At 34.1% G+C, this 13,084-nt stretch overlaps 2 protein-coding genes across 5 annotated transcripts; both read right to left on the reverse strand.

The window, feature by feature from the left end:
* Positions 1 to 688: 688 nt before the first annotated feature.
* pyd3 (beta-ureidopropionase pyd3) lies at positions 689 to 13,081 on the reverse strand. Of its 4 annotated transcripts, none has more exons than XM_019060969.2 (10): positions 12,940 to 13,081; positions 8,226 to 8,365; positions 6,628 to 6,732; positions 6,087 to 6,241; positions 5,100 to 5,194; positions 4,160 to 4,360; positions 3,461 to 3,585; positions 2,967 to 3,159; positions 2,051 to 2,137; positions 689 to 1,195 (listed from the first exon to the last, which is right to left on the reverse strand). In XM_019060969.2, the coding sequence occupies exons 2-10, from the start codon at positions 8,345 to 8,347 to the stop codon at positions 1,115 to 1,117; spliced, it is 1,164 nt and encodes a 387-aa protein (XP_018916514.2). In that variant the 5' UTR covers positions 8,348 to 8,365; positions 12,940 to 13,081; the 3' UTR covers positions 689 to 1,114. The 4 variants fall into 4 exon arrangements, with proteins under 4 accessions (XP_018916514.2, XP_072153022.1, XP_072153024.1 ...); XM_072296921.1 differs by lacking the exon at positions 12,940 to 13,081 and adding an exon at positions 8,957 to 9,100; XM_072296923.1 differs by lacking the exon at positions 12,940 to 13,081 and adding an exon at positions 8,990 to 9,076.
* Positions 9,803 to 13,039, reverse strand: Arl2 (ADP ribosylation factor-like 2). The gene is made up of 2 exons (XM_019060970.2): positions 12,250 to 13,039; positions 9,803 to 10,143 (listed from the first exon to the last, which is right to left on the reverse strand). Exon 1 carries the CDS (start codon positions 12,806 to 12,808, stop codon positions 12,254 to 12,256), a length of 555 nt encoding a protein of 184 aa, XP_018916515.2. The 5' UTR covers positions 12,809 to 13,039; the 3' UTR covers positions 9,803 to 10,143; positions 12,250 to 12,253.
* Positions 13,082 to 13,084: the final 3 nt, after the last annotated feature.

Consider the following 13,084-nt stretch of genomic DNA (forward strand, 5'->3'; position numbering starts at 1 on the left):
GCTAATATGTCAGGAAATGGCGTCTAAGACATCCAAACAACTGACAGATTTGCTTTTTTCTAGAAATTAATATAATTGTCAGTGAAAAGGAAAATTCAGCTAATGCTGGTTTGTATACATGTCATCCGCAGATTGCTATGCAAAGCTGCAGATGCTGTAAAAAATATTCAGCCTGATCAGCCTTTTACCTACATTATTATAATTTTGCCCTCAGGTAATATTTAAGTTAAATGAAGTGACCAATAGTTTGATCAAACAAATTTAAATTAAATTAACAGTATTAGAGGGTTTTACCTGTATTGTGTGTAGCAGGTACACAGGAACCTGACTTGATTTCACCAAGTCTTTTTAACTGATTAGGACAAGGGGCTAGGTCGCTGTTTACGTTGGTCAAGGTTAATGTACAACATAAGCCTTCAAGAAGACACCTCAATTTTTTTTGTTCTTAATATTTACTATTTTTTCTTTCATGATACGGATATCAAAAATGTACTCACAGGGAAAATACTTCAGGCTTCTTGTTTGTGATAGAGATGTAAGTTTTTGGAGGATCCTCAGATTTTTGGTTTTTTTTTTTTACTATGTATTATTGTGACATTAAGGTTTGATTGGTGGACGGATGGGCGTAGGTGACAAGGCTACATGCTGATGACAGTCACATACAAATGAAAAACGCTTAAATCAGTAATCAACAATAATATAAAATTATATTTTTTTTTAAAAAAAAAAACAAACAAACAAATTAATATAAATTTACATTTAAAAAAAATAATTTGGATTAACACATTCAAATAGTACAAAAATAAGGATTGTTTTCAAAAATTTCTCAAAAATTTTTGAGATCAGGACAAGAGTCAGGAGCATTGTTTGCAAAAAGCGCATTGAGTTGCCATACCTATTCCCTCGATAAGAGGTAGTTTACCTTTCTACTAATTTTGAATTATTATGAGGAGGGGCCTCCTGAAAGAAGAGAACACGCAAGAACTATAAAAATAGCACAACTAGCAATCCATGAACTTTATTATTTTGACTTTGGCATCAAATGCGACGTGTGACTCAATGCACTATTCATCTTCTGCAACTGAATTCTGGGTTTGGTTACCTCCAGTTCTTGTCAGTTGATCCGCTGTGGTTGAAAGTCAGATTGGACAACTTTGGCAAGTGAGGCAGCATATAAGTCAAGTCGCTGAGTCATCTATTGCAAAAACACATTTGAAAACGAATGATCAGAATAGTGAATTATGAGTGTCTGAAATCGTAAAACTTTTTGAAAATAAAATAAAATAAAGTGAAAAGCTACCCCTAAACACATACTTACTCTTATGTTACCAGCATTTAGTTCACCAGTGTGTTCAAGTGTTAGACCTAGTGCTGATCAAAACTGATCAGTTTTGAGTCTTAAGATTTGTCTTACCAATCTGACTGTCGTCCATGCTAATAATAGATCTGATATCTTGAATGGGCTAGTTGATGCTGTACTTTGCACAGTAAATTGCAAAATTTGACAACAACATACAGAAGTGGTCTCCTGTAATAGTATGTGTATATTAAAGGTTTTGAAATTTTGTTTCTTTTGGTTCTCACCAAAGGGACTTTAATAAGCCTAAAATGAAAAGTAAATATCAGAAAAAAAGAGAAAACCATTTGGTCAATCCAATCCATTTTCTCCATCTCCATACTTTGCTGGTCTTTAGACTACTCATTGATTTTGGTATTAACCAAATAACTTAAGATGAAAGCCTTGATTCATCATCCCATGGCTGTCCATAACAGCATTCTCAAACACCACTCATCCTCAGCCGAAGCCCCCACTATTCGCAGATTTCAGAATGTCTTCTCTAAAGTGGAGTCATTAATCAACTTACATGTAAGAAGTATGACTAGCAAGACACTATTTTGCTCATTTGCAACATTTTGATAAGTATTTTTTGGAGTTCCCTTTGATGACAGAAATTTGAAAAGAATAATGCAATAAAAAACCAAATATAAAAAAATAACACCTCTGAGAAAATTTGAAAAAACATAATGTATCGGAGTTGATAGAACTTACTTGGAAACCCCACCGGTCCTTGACCTGGCGACAAAGATTCAAATCAAGTTCTGAAACAAGGAGGCCATCTCTAACACGGGATAATCCCTGTGAACCAACCAAACAAACAGCATTAGATTAGTAGGATAGCAGTAGGAACAGAAGTATTCGCGCCACTTGCAAAAAATATGAGACTGAGAAAGCAGAGGGTGCATTGTAGTTTTCATAAACGTAACACACTCAAAATTAAGAATGAAAAAAATGCGGCAATGTCATTGCCGAGACATCTGTATTTTTGTTAGGAAATGAGGACATTTAATAAAAAATTAAGACTGCTTGGGAAATGAACGGTTGTATACTATACTGTATAGATATTAATTAATTTAGTTCATGACAGAATAATTGACTTTTAACTCATGACATAGGTATTCAGCTGATGTAGGGCATTCAAAAAAGAATTTCACGGAACTGATAAGAATAGAGGACAGGAGCAACGTAGTGCTATAGGATTTCCAAGCTATTTAAGATTGGATAAAATGTAATTATTAAGTTGAATGTAGGATGGAGAAAAAATGAGAAAATCATACAACAGCCTAAAGGAGTTAATTCTGAACATAGCACAAAGAACACCAAAATAATCTGAAAATTTACTCTTTGAGAGAAATTCAAAGTTAGAGAACGATTAAATCCCAAACTTTAAAAAAATGCAACATAAGTTTGCCAGCCTTAGAGACGATTAATTTCAAATGCTTTCAGCATTACATATAATGCAACTTATGATTTGCAATTTTGACATATTAATCTTGAGATTTGTGCATTAAAAACTGAAAATCAGAATTTCTGACTGTGATTGGATTTTTTTGCTGTACCAACTTAAATATAGGACCTTCAACCAAGTACCATTTTGCAATATTCTATTATATTCAGTGATACTTACGGGAGTTCTGCTGCCATCTGGGGCAGCCACATAACTGGAGCCGTAAAAATGGCCGAAGTCTTGATGAGCTGGGTTCCCATCACCTGAACTAAACTCATTGGGAAAAATTTCAGTCCCGACGCGGTTTATGGCACAAGTAAAGTAGGTGTTTGCAATGGCAGCATTTCGCGCTTCTATGCCCCAAAGCGGCTCACTGAAAGAGAGAAACCAATGCAATGAATGTCAAAAGCCAATGACACCAAAATTAAGTGTTAAATAACAATATACAATTGATTTAATGGATGTAGGAAAATACTTCAGGCTGAAAAAATTCAGAGTGAAAGTGAGATTGTAATTGGACCTTTGGATGTTTAAATACAAAATGAAAATTTTGGCAAAATTTAATCGAACTTTAAAACTTTTATTACCTACGCCTTTAACCCCATTTAACTTTTTTGAATTAAAATGGATATTTAAAATTAAGCTTGCAATAAAAACTTAAAATTTAGACTCACCTTAAACCAGTGACGGTGGCAGAAGGGTTAAAAACTATTTCTGCACCATTAATTCCAAACATAAGCCAGTTCAGCGGATGATGTCTTCCATAGCAAATATTGATCGCTACTCTGCCAAATTCAGTCTAAAAACAGAAGAAATAAATAATGTAGGAGATAAGAAAGGATATTGAAATCGACCGAAAAGGCCTCAATTTGACTCTCGAAAACATTTTTTAAGTTACTTCGGGTAAGAAAATGAAAAATGGTCAAGCAGCTTGGTCATTATTGGAAGATGATTTAATCAAGCTTACATTTTGGAGCGTCTAATCCTAAAACACTGAATCTGTCTTACTAAAAATACCTCTAAAATCTGGGGGTGTAATTAATGCAGCAGACTTATTTGATGCAAAGAATTTATGATTATGATACATTTGTGTCTACCAAGTATAACTTCTTTTCCTACTTAATGATATGAAAATATGAAGATATGGATGATGGATAGAGATAGAGGCAACATAGCGGAGTAATTTGGGGCAAGGAGGAGGTTTAATTTCACTTTTTTATTTTTTCCCTGAAAACATGAGAAGAAACTTCAATCAAGTGCTAAAGCCTATTTTGCATCAATATATTTTAGGTGCTTGTCTAGCACAGCATATGTTATAGGTATCATAAACCTTTATCAACAAAATCAAAATAGGCAAAATATAAATAGCGCACCTCAAATACAGGATGTCCTGTGTTTCCTTCAAAATAGTATGTAGACTCATTAAAGTCACCAACTCTTGGGATGTGATTTTTCCGATGTTTCCCAAGCACTTTCCCATTATTGTCTATGACCACAGCAGTGTTCCAAATAACATCTGAATTGTCACGCTCTAAAATTGGGGATATAATTACCATGTTGTACTGCTTGCTTAGCTGGAAAAAAAAAAAAAAAAAATTTAGCTTCAATATTCATATTTCAAAGTGAAGATCGTGTAAAATATTTACAAGATTTTCTTTCCTCAGGGATGAAGAAAATTCTTCGCCATCCCACTATTCAGATTACCCTTTCTATTTTAAAACCTTCTTTTTCCTCAAAGGTGTCTGATTGACGACCATTTTATTGCTCTCGAAGTACAAATTGCAGCGATTTTGCAAAAAATAAACAAATAACAATTTTCACAGCAGTTTTGCAAAAACACACAATTTAAACTTCGATTTTGCGGAAAATACATACTACTTTTGGTAATGTACAGAGGCCTTCCTCTTTTTGAAATTCATTTTTGCGCACAACGAACAGCAACCTGCTATATGTTGTCGAGAACTCTCTGCACCCCTGCTTTTCTCAACTGAAGAAAAATATAAATATGTGTTGAAAGAATTTTTTATAAAAAATAAATCCTAATATCATTACGATAAATTATTTCTAGGTATAGTTGACTCAATAAAATTGAATCTGATTACTTTTGAGTGTTGGCAGCCTTGTAAGAGCAAGGTAAAAAGCAAAGGGATACAATCTCATTTCGTTACAACAACAAAGAAAAGCTCTCCCTACTTTTAGGCTTTTGTTTAGCTTGTGACTCATTCAGCCTACTTACTGACCATGATCTAAAATTTCAAAAGCACAGTCCTAATAAAAAGATGATTAAAAATTAATGAAAAATAAAATACTTACAGTTTGGAGAAAGCGAGTCGTGGGACCATTTTCTGCTGACTCTGCAAATTCACACCATGGTCTCTTTTCTCTAGTGCAAAATGCAAATGGCATTGCTGTAATCGCAAAAAACGTAAAATTAAAACTCATGTTCCTTCCTTCAGAGAACATAATTAAATCAAGAGAAAACACTAGGGACAGCGACAAGAATGTTTAAAATAGAAGTTATGATTTTATTCAGGAATAAAGTTATCAAGATTTATTTCAGGATCATTTGGGCCCACAAAAAATTAAAACTTAGAAAACACTCAACACATCTAACTCTACAGGGCTACCAAAGACTTTTCCCAGGACAAACAGTGTTAAATCATCGCTCACATTTTATTTAGTACCTACAGGAGAAAATAGGTAAAAAAATTATGCAAAATTTGACAGGAGTCATCATTTCATTACCTAATATAAAACCCACTTAACCCTCTGCTGGGAAAGGTCCTTGATCCACAAAAAGTCAAGAATGAGTTGTTGAATTTAAACCATAGAGATGATGGGAACCATGACATAAAAAAAACCGCCCTAAAATGTCAAACTATAAGTACCATTGGTATTGCAGTTTTAGTTTGTGATTTCAAAAAACATTTTTTTAAGAAAAAGCTACCTACGTTAAATCTGCCATGTTCAAGGCACGTAATTTCAAGATTTTTATACAATTACATGCCCATTCATACTGACATAAAAAATAAGTAAACTACTCGCAACTCATTATTTATGACACAGGAGGGAAAATTTTTCATCACAATCTCAAACTGTTTTTTTTTTTTATCCACAATGGCAAAAATTATACAGCAGAAAATTTTGCCTCTGGGCTGAGGGTGGACGTCACAAGGATGCCATACTTTTTATGAAAATGAAATATTGGCTGAGTAAATGTGTGCTAAATCTGAAAATAAAATATAAATTTTGCATCAATAAATTTTAGACAAAGGTATATTATTTAAGATTGAAACTTACTCCATGCCTCTTGCAAGCAAAGTATGTTCACACGGCAAAGTGCGGCAGTTTGAATTATTTTACCAATACGGCCCCAAAGAGCATTTCTTTGCTCCTCAACAGGTAGTATAGTTGGAACCACGATCTTATTTTGAACGGCTCCTACTCGAACAATTCTGAAAAATTTAAATTTTCACAGGGCTTTCAGAATCACACTTCAGGAGGAGCTAAAAAGCATCGTTTAAAGCATATTTAAAAAAGTTGAGATTCAACTCTTTTTAATAAACTTTTTAAGATGTGCAGGAGAGGCTACATCAGACACATGTCATACAATTTCAAGAGAAACAATGCTTTTTTTTTTTTTTTTTTTTTTTTTTTTTTTTTTAGGGGGAAGGGGTTAACAAACTGGACAACTTATTGATAAAAAGTGAACTAAAGCAAGGAAACAATCTAATTTTCGTATGACTAAATCGATAATTTTCCCTCTCATTATTTAATTAAAAAATATTTACGAAAACTACATAGGTAGTAAGGATTACTAATGTTGACAAAAAGCACTTACCTTGGAGCTCTCAGCTGCTCTGTTGGAACATCAAATTTATAGCCAGCTAGCTCAAAATCTTCTGCAGTTGCAATAGCCACAGCAGTTTTTGGAAGTGCCAGTGGTCTAAAAATTAAAATTTTGATGAAAATAAGTGAAAGAGGTGCCTATCATTTTGACCATTATTTTGTTTTTTAAAATGCTAGTCCCAAATTTAATTCTGTTTCCACCCATATTATGAGATTTCAAAATTTAAAAAGAGAAATTAATTGGTACCAGACAAAATTACTGAGAGGGGGAATTCGAAATAAAATGATAAAATGTACCTAGCCTCCTGGGTAAATTCAGGTTGACATAAAAGTTGTCGAAAAATTCTAATATTGTGAAACGTGAGTGCAATCTGTTCAAAATATGAATATATTTTTAACTGGTTCGTTTCCTTAGCTTCTTTAATATAGTAGTTTCGCAACGTTCCTGCCAAAATTAACACCTCAACTGCATTTTCAAATTGATTTAATGACGTTATTTTTGGTAGTTGCCTTGTGGGTTGATGTTTGCATCAATTGATTTTATTTTTTGCCAAATGTAGTACAGGGGTAGTTCCTCAGAAATGAGACTCATGCTGCCATTTTTCAGAGTTTTGTGCGACGAACTTTTCTTAGTAGTAGGTAAAACTAGTGGTAATTTGGAACCACTGTATTGGACTTCAGCCCTCTGCAACCTCCTATTTTTTCGCAGTGCACTTTTTCCTGGTGGCTATTTGAGAAGATCTTTTACTTTCTTGGGTGCTTCAAATAGTAACAGATTTTAAAATAACTTTTCATTGGCTTCATTAGAAATAGGCTCAAAAATACGTTGTTGAACGAATTTTAGTTTTTTGACGGTTTCTATAGGGTCCAAAGAAAGGATGGAAATGAGTAACTTTTCGCAAGTTCTATCTGTGGATGCATTCATTGGCAGATGGAGCTCTCAAAGAGTTCCATCTGGCCTAAATTATTCATTAGTATTTTCCAACAATACATACAGCTCATTAAATTACTTCCATTGAAAATTAAAAAATCAGTTTGAGGAAGAGCGTCACTCTACTGCTATTAGTGCATTCTTGAGCAGTATACCTAAAAAGATACATATCTTTTGCTGCTATACAACAAAGTGGTAAAATAAAGCTGGGTCCACACTTTCTTGCAGGGAAAACAAGGCCAAATAGTCATAAAATGTTCAACCAGAGTAAACAATTTTGAGCTCTAATGAGTAGATACCAGTACAAGACTGAGGGGGGCGGGTGCTCCGCTCATACAGTATGGGCCACGTTTCTCAGTGTTTTTTTTTTTTTTTTCCTTTCTTTTTTTTCTACTTTTATAGTCCTGTCTCTACTAAACTAGCTGGCTATCTAGCTAATCCACATTTGCCTCTACCTATCAGACTTATTCCTTTAAAATGATAGCCCAGGCTAAATTGACAAAGAAATCATTCAGCAGAGTAAATCTCCTCTCTTCCTTCAGCTGTGCAATTGCAGGAAAGTCTGCTTGATTTCGTCTATTACTAGTTTTTTTATTTTTTTTCTTCTTTTTGGACTAGTTTATGGGAATTTTGGTTAAAAATTGAAGAAAATAACTTACTCAAATTCCTGCCCATAGAGAATTTTTTTCACTTTTGAACGTTGAGGCTGAGGGATATGCTCCAAACAACTTTCAACACTTGACAATTCGTCTGAAGCGACGGACTCTTGGGCAGATGACATTTTAGGGAGGGGTTACCGCTAAAAAAAAGAAAACAAAATTTTGAAGTCTTGGAAGATAACTGAACTTGATAGAGGAAATAGTAATTTGCAAGATTACCCTAAAGGAATTATCAATAATTAACGCACTATCAATTATTTACGCATAATCAATTTAAAGGAAAAGCTGAGATTTTATTTAGTAGAGTGAACAAGCTGATGATGATAATATGGATCCCAGATATGATTATCTTTTTCTTTGCTATGGATTTTTCAGTGAGTTTAAAAAAAGGGACTAAATGTATCCAGCCAGAAGATTAGTTTTTTAGTTTTTTTAATTCTAATTTTTATACTTTTTTGGATTATATTAAAATAATGATTCCCATGCAGTGTACAGAATATCATTAAACACAAAAATGAAGGCTTCTGTTCAACATGGAGACTGTCATTGGCTAGGGGTTAATGCTTGAAAAAAAAAATAAAAATTGCTACAGGTGAATGTCATGTTAAAAGAAAAATGTTTAATAAAAAATGTTTGAATTTCTTGCTACAATAGTCCAGAAAACAGCCCGTTAAAACTGGCGTCTTGCTTTCCAATACTGCAGTAGATTAAACTAAATAAAAATATATTACAATTAAAAAAGTAAAAAAGCTACAAAAATGTACAATATTGACAATGAAACACTGAAACTCTTCTGACTAGGCACTGAGGAGACTGATTTGCATGCTTACAAATTCTTATCATAAAACTGATAGCTTATCTATCATAGTCTTTAAGATATTCTGCATTTTGATTACTGAAGAGGTGCTTACCTCAACAGGGACACTCATTCAGGTGATCTTTGCCTTAAAATTTGTTTTGTAATTTAAAGTTAGAGCGTCAATTTTGCAGACAGTTATGATTTTCGTTTTTATGGGAGAAAAAAAAATAGATGGAATAGGAAGGAGATAAGAAATGCAAAAATCTTTGATAATTATTGTGACATCGGGATGAATGGATCTCATTAATCGTTTTTTACATTCTTCAATGTCACTTATCTTCTTTTTGCTTTTTCAAATGACTTCTAAAATCTTTCTTTTTTTTCATTTTTCTGCTCTCCATCATCATATTTGAGACCCTTTACCAACCTACAGATAGCTGTGTAGGTACAACAAATAAAGCTAGATATTGTATTTATTGCAGTTGTTAAAAACCGATTTTTTTATTAATTTACCTAATTTTTCAACATATTGTTATTACAATTTGAATGGAACAGGTACAGGTAATAAAATAAAGGGTCTTGGGCTTGATATTTGGAAATAAACTGTGAAGTCTAAAAAACAGTGAAAAAACTGGGGTAACATTGGTAGTAGAGATATAGTAAGAGGTCAACTCTCTTAAAAATCCACCTGCGAACAGGAAATGTTACACCAGATATTCAATTGTGAATGATTGAGTTTTTATGACTTAGTTTATTTCTTTTTATACATTAAATATAATTAATTGCCCATTAATTTTTAAAAATTTGTTAGTTTTCGAACAAATTTGTAGTTTTCGAATTTGGTAGTGTTTTTTTTTTTTTTTTGTTAGTTTGTTGAATTCGATGCAAATTCTCTTTGAGCGAAGCTCAAGAGCAATAATGCTCAAAAAATTGTAAAAAGAGCAACTGTTAATAAAAAACATGTTCCTGATGACGGCTGAATGGAAAGAAATTTTTCCTGTACGTAAAAAGCCATGCGATGACATGAGCGTTGTGTTATAATTATACCCCTAAACTCAGTGAGTTTAAACATGAAGTAAAGTTCCGTGTAGACAGCTGACTTGAGATATGACATTCAATCTGAAACATGAAAAGAAGGAAAAATTAATAAAACTCACTTTCACCAACACATGATCCAACAAAAGAGTTGGTCAAGACTAGATATAAGAAATCTCACTAAAAAAAATGCATGTCATTCAAAATTAAAATTTCTACTAACATTTTTATCCCTGTGGGAAGATCACACCCTCCAACGCTTAAAGATGAGAGGGGTGATTGCAAATGCGTTACCTGATTTGTAACAGAGGGTCATCAAAAACGATCAATTTCCGACCTGCTATTGATACAATCAAAACTAGATTTGTTGTTCCCTCGTCTAAGACATGTCTCTTAATTTAAAAAAAAAAGTTCTGAACCTAGATACCAAAAAAAAATGTTCCATGTAACAAAATTGCATGGTTGCAAACATTAAAATACTATGCTTGGCCAATAAGATGATATAAAGTCATGACCAGGACCAAAGCTGTTCCATAATTCAAGCTATTTCAATGTGAACATGCATTGATTCAGTTTTCTCATTCTCATTCGGTGCTGCTGAAATCTTAAAAAGTCTCAACTTTAATTTGGAAGGAAAATGGTCTCATCAATTTTTACATGTTTCATGTGCAACAATACATCATAGCTGACAAAGTAATGATTTTTTAGGCAGATCTGAGCGTCTTTCTGCATTTTTTGGGGTTCTAGAATAATCACTCGGAGGAATAAAAGTTACAATGAGGCACCAGGGATCAAACCTGAGACCAATCAGTCAGAGCGCAATGACCTGAGACCAATCAGCCAGAGCGCAATGACCTGAGACCAATCAGCCAGAGCGCAATGACCTGAGACCAATCAGCCAGAGCGCAATGACCTGAGACCAATCAGCTAGAGTGCAATGCTTTACCAAACTCTTGTAGGCAAAATACAACACATCTCAATGGTGAAACTACAAGACCATGTATCTCTTTGCAGTGTTTAAAAATCTGCCCTTCCATTTTATTTTTTAAGAGAAAAAAAATGCATACCATTCTTTGAAATGCTCACAGAGTAATCTTTGTGCAGAGAAGAAAAAACTCGGAAGAGTTCAAGAACTTTCCATTTTATTTTTTTAAGAGAAAAAAAATGCATACCATTTTTTGAAATGCTCACAGAGTAATCTTTGTGCAGAGAAGAAAAAACTCGGAAGAGTTCAAGAACTTACATTCAGTAATTTTCCATTTAAAAAATAAAGTATGAGAGAAGGTCTGCAATGTCGCAAACCGAGATACATGGTCTGGTAGTTTCACCGTCCATTACCGATTACATTACTAATTACTTAGTTCGCTACTTTAGCCCGCAGCCCTTTTTGCCAGTTTTTGGGCAACTCCTTAACGGAGCCTATTCCCATTTGCAAAAACGATGAAATATGAGTCCTTTAATTTTGTCTGAGGAAACTTTTGGCCACATTCTGATTAAATAGTAGGTGGGACACTTTTTGACCCCTTGTGAGTGTGGGTTGTATGCTTGAGTTCTGAAAAACATTAAAAATTAAACATAGAGTACAATAGAGTCGCAATGAAGTCAATCCTTGAATGGTATATTCCAAGCCTCGGACTGTGTACTGGAAGTGTGAACCAAATGGCATTTTCAACAAGGTCATGAGAGAACGGAATGGTTTTTCAGATTTATTACTTCAACTGAATACTTAATTATTTTCATGAATTTGAGTACATTATACTGACCAAAGTCATAACAAATTAAAACATGAATGAAACTCCTGGTTATTATGAAAGAAATTTTCTACCTGTATGTTCTAGGTAAAATCCAGAGCTGGGACCCTGCGCGTACAGCATCTCCAGTCGCCGCACTTCAGTCTCAGGAGTACGAGTACTGGACAAAACAGGCTCTAAAAGTGACTTCATCAGTGCTCCAGCAACTCTATCGTACTCTATGATATCAAACAGCCTTGGGAAAGAGGATAAACTTCTATGCACTGGCTGAATTTTAGCTTAATGATCTTCTCATGAAATATTTCACAGCAACAGCAGATCTTCTCCATCTTTCTTTTCTTTCGAGACACTCAAATGTTACCCTACCTGATAATAATAATAATAATAAAAAAAAAAAATCGACGCGGTAATAAAACTTAAGATAAAGATTTTCACATACCTCATCAATCTAAAGTGAATATTCTTGCAGAAATATCCGTTACAAGCCAATCCATCCCTGGGAGTAAATTATCTCCTGTGACAGCACTGCAGTTGAATATTTGCCAATGGTGCGTTTTGATTTTTGGCAGTTCCAAGAGGTCACGGATTTCTTCTGCAGATAGAGCACCAGGAAGATCTTGTTTATTTGTGAATACAAGAAGTGTTGCTCCGGCCAATCTTTCTTCTTGCAGGAGTGAGAACAGTTCTTTTTTACAGTCAGCGAGTCGACGTTTGTCAGCACTATCTACCACCCATATTAGACCATCAGTACTCTCAAAGTAATTTCGCCAATACGAGCGTAAAGACTTTTGACCTCCGACATCCCACATATTAAGCTTGAAACCTTTGTAATCTAATGTTTTTATGTTAAAACCTAACGTGGGTGCAACAGTGTCGATCTCTTCGCCGTTAAATCTCCTCAGTAGGGTGGTTTTGCCGGCATTATCTAGACCCAACATTAAAATTCGCATTTCCTTTTCTTTCTGTCGCATTTTCTTTAAAATCGTTAGGAATCCCATGGCAGAACACGATAACAGCAAGAACAGATGCCGAGAAGGTAGCCTCTGTCACTTGAAACTCGGATCACGACAGCCGTAAGAAGACACCGAATTGAATTCCAAAGAGAGTTAATTGAAAATGGTTGGCGTACCTTTGGTTTTAATTGCTGTAATAACTGACTATATTCACGGATTCACAAACTTGTATGTGATTTTTAAAACCCAAATTTTAATAACAAGTGTGCTAGGTGATAAGGTGTTAACCTAACTTTCAAAATATTATTTATTTCTCTCTCG

This window comes from Bemisia tabaci, chromosome 2, assembly GCF_918797505.1.
Source record: "Bemisia tabaci chromosome 2, PGI_BMITA_v3".
In the NCBI taxonomy this organism is placed as follows: domain Eukaryota; kingdom Metazoa; phylum Arthropoda; class Insecta; order Hemiptera; family Aleyrodidae; genus Bemisia; species Bemisia tabaci.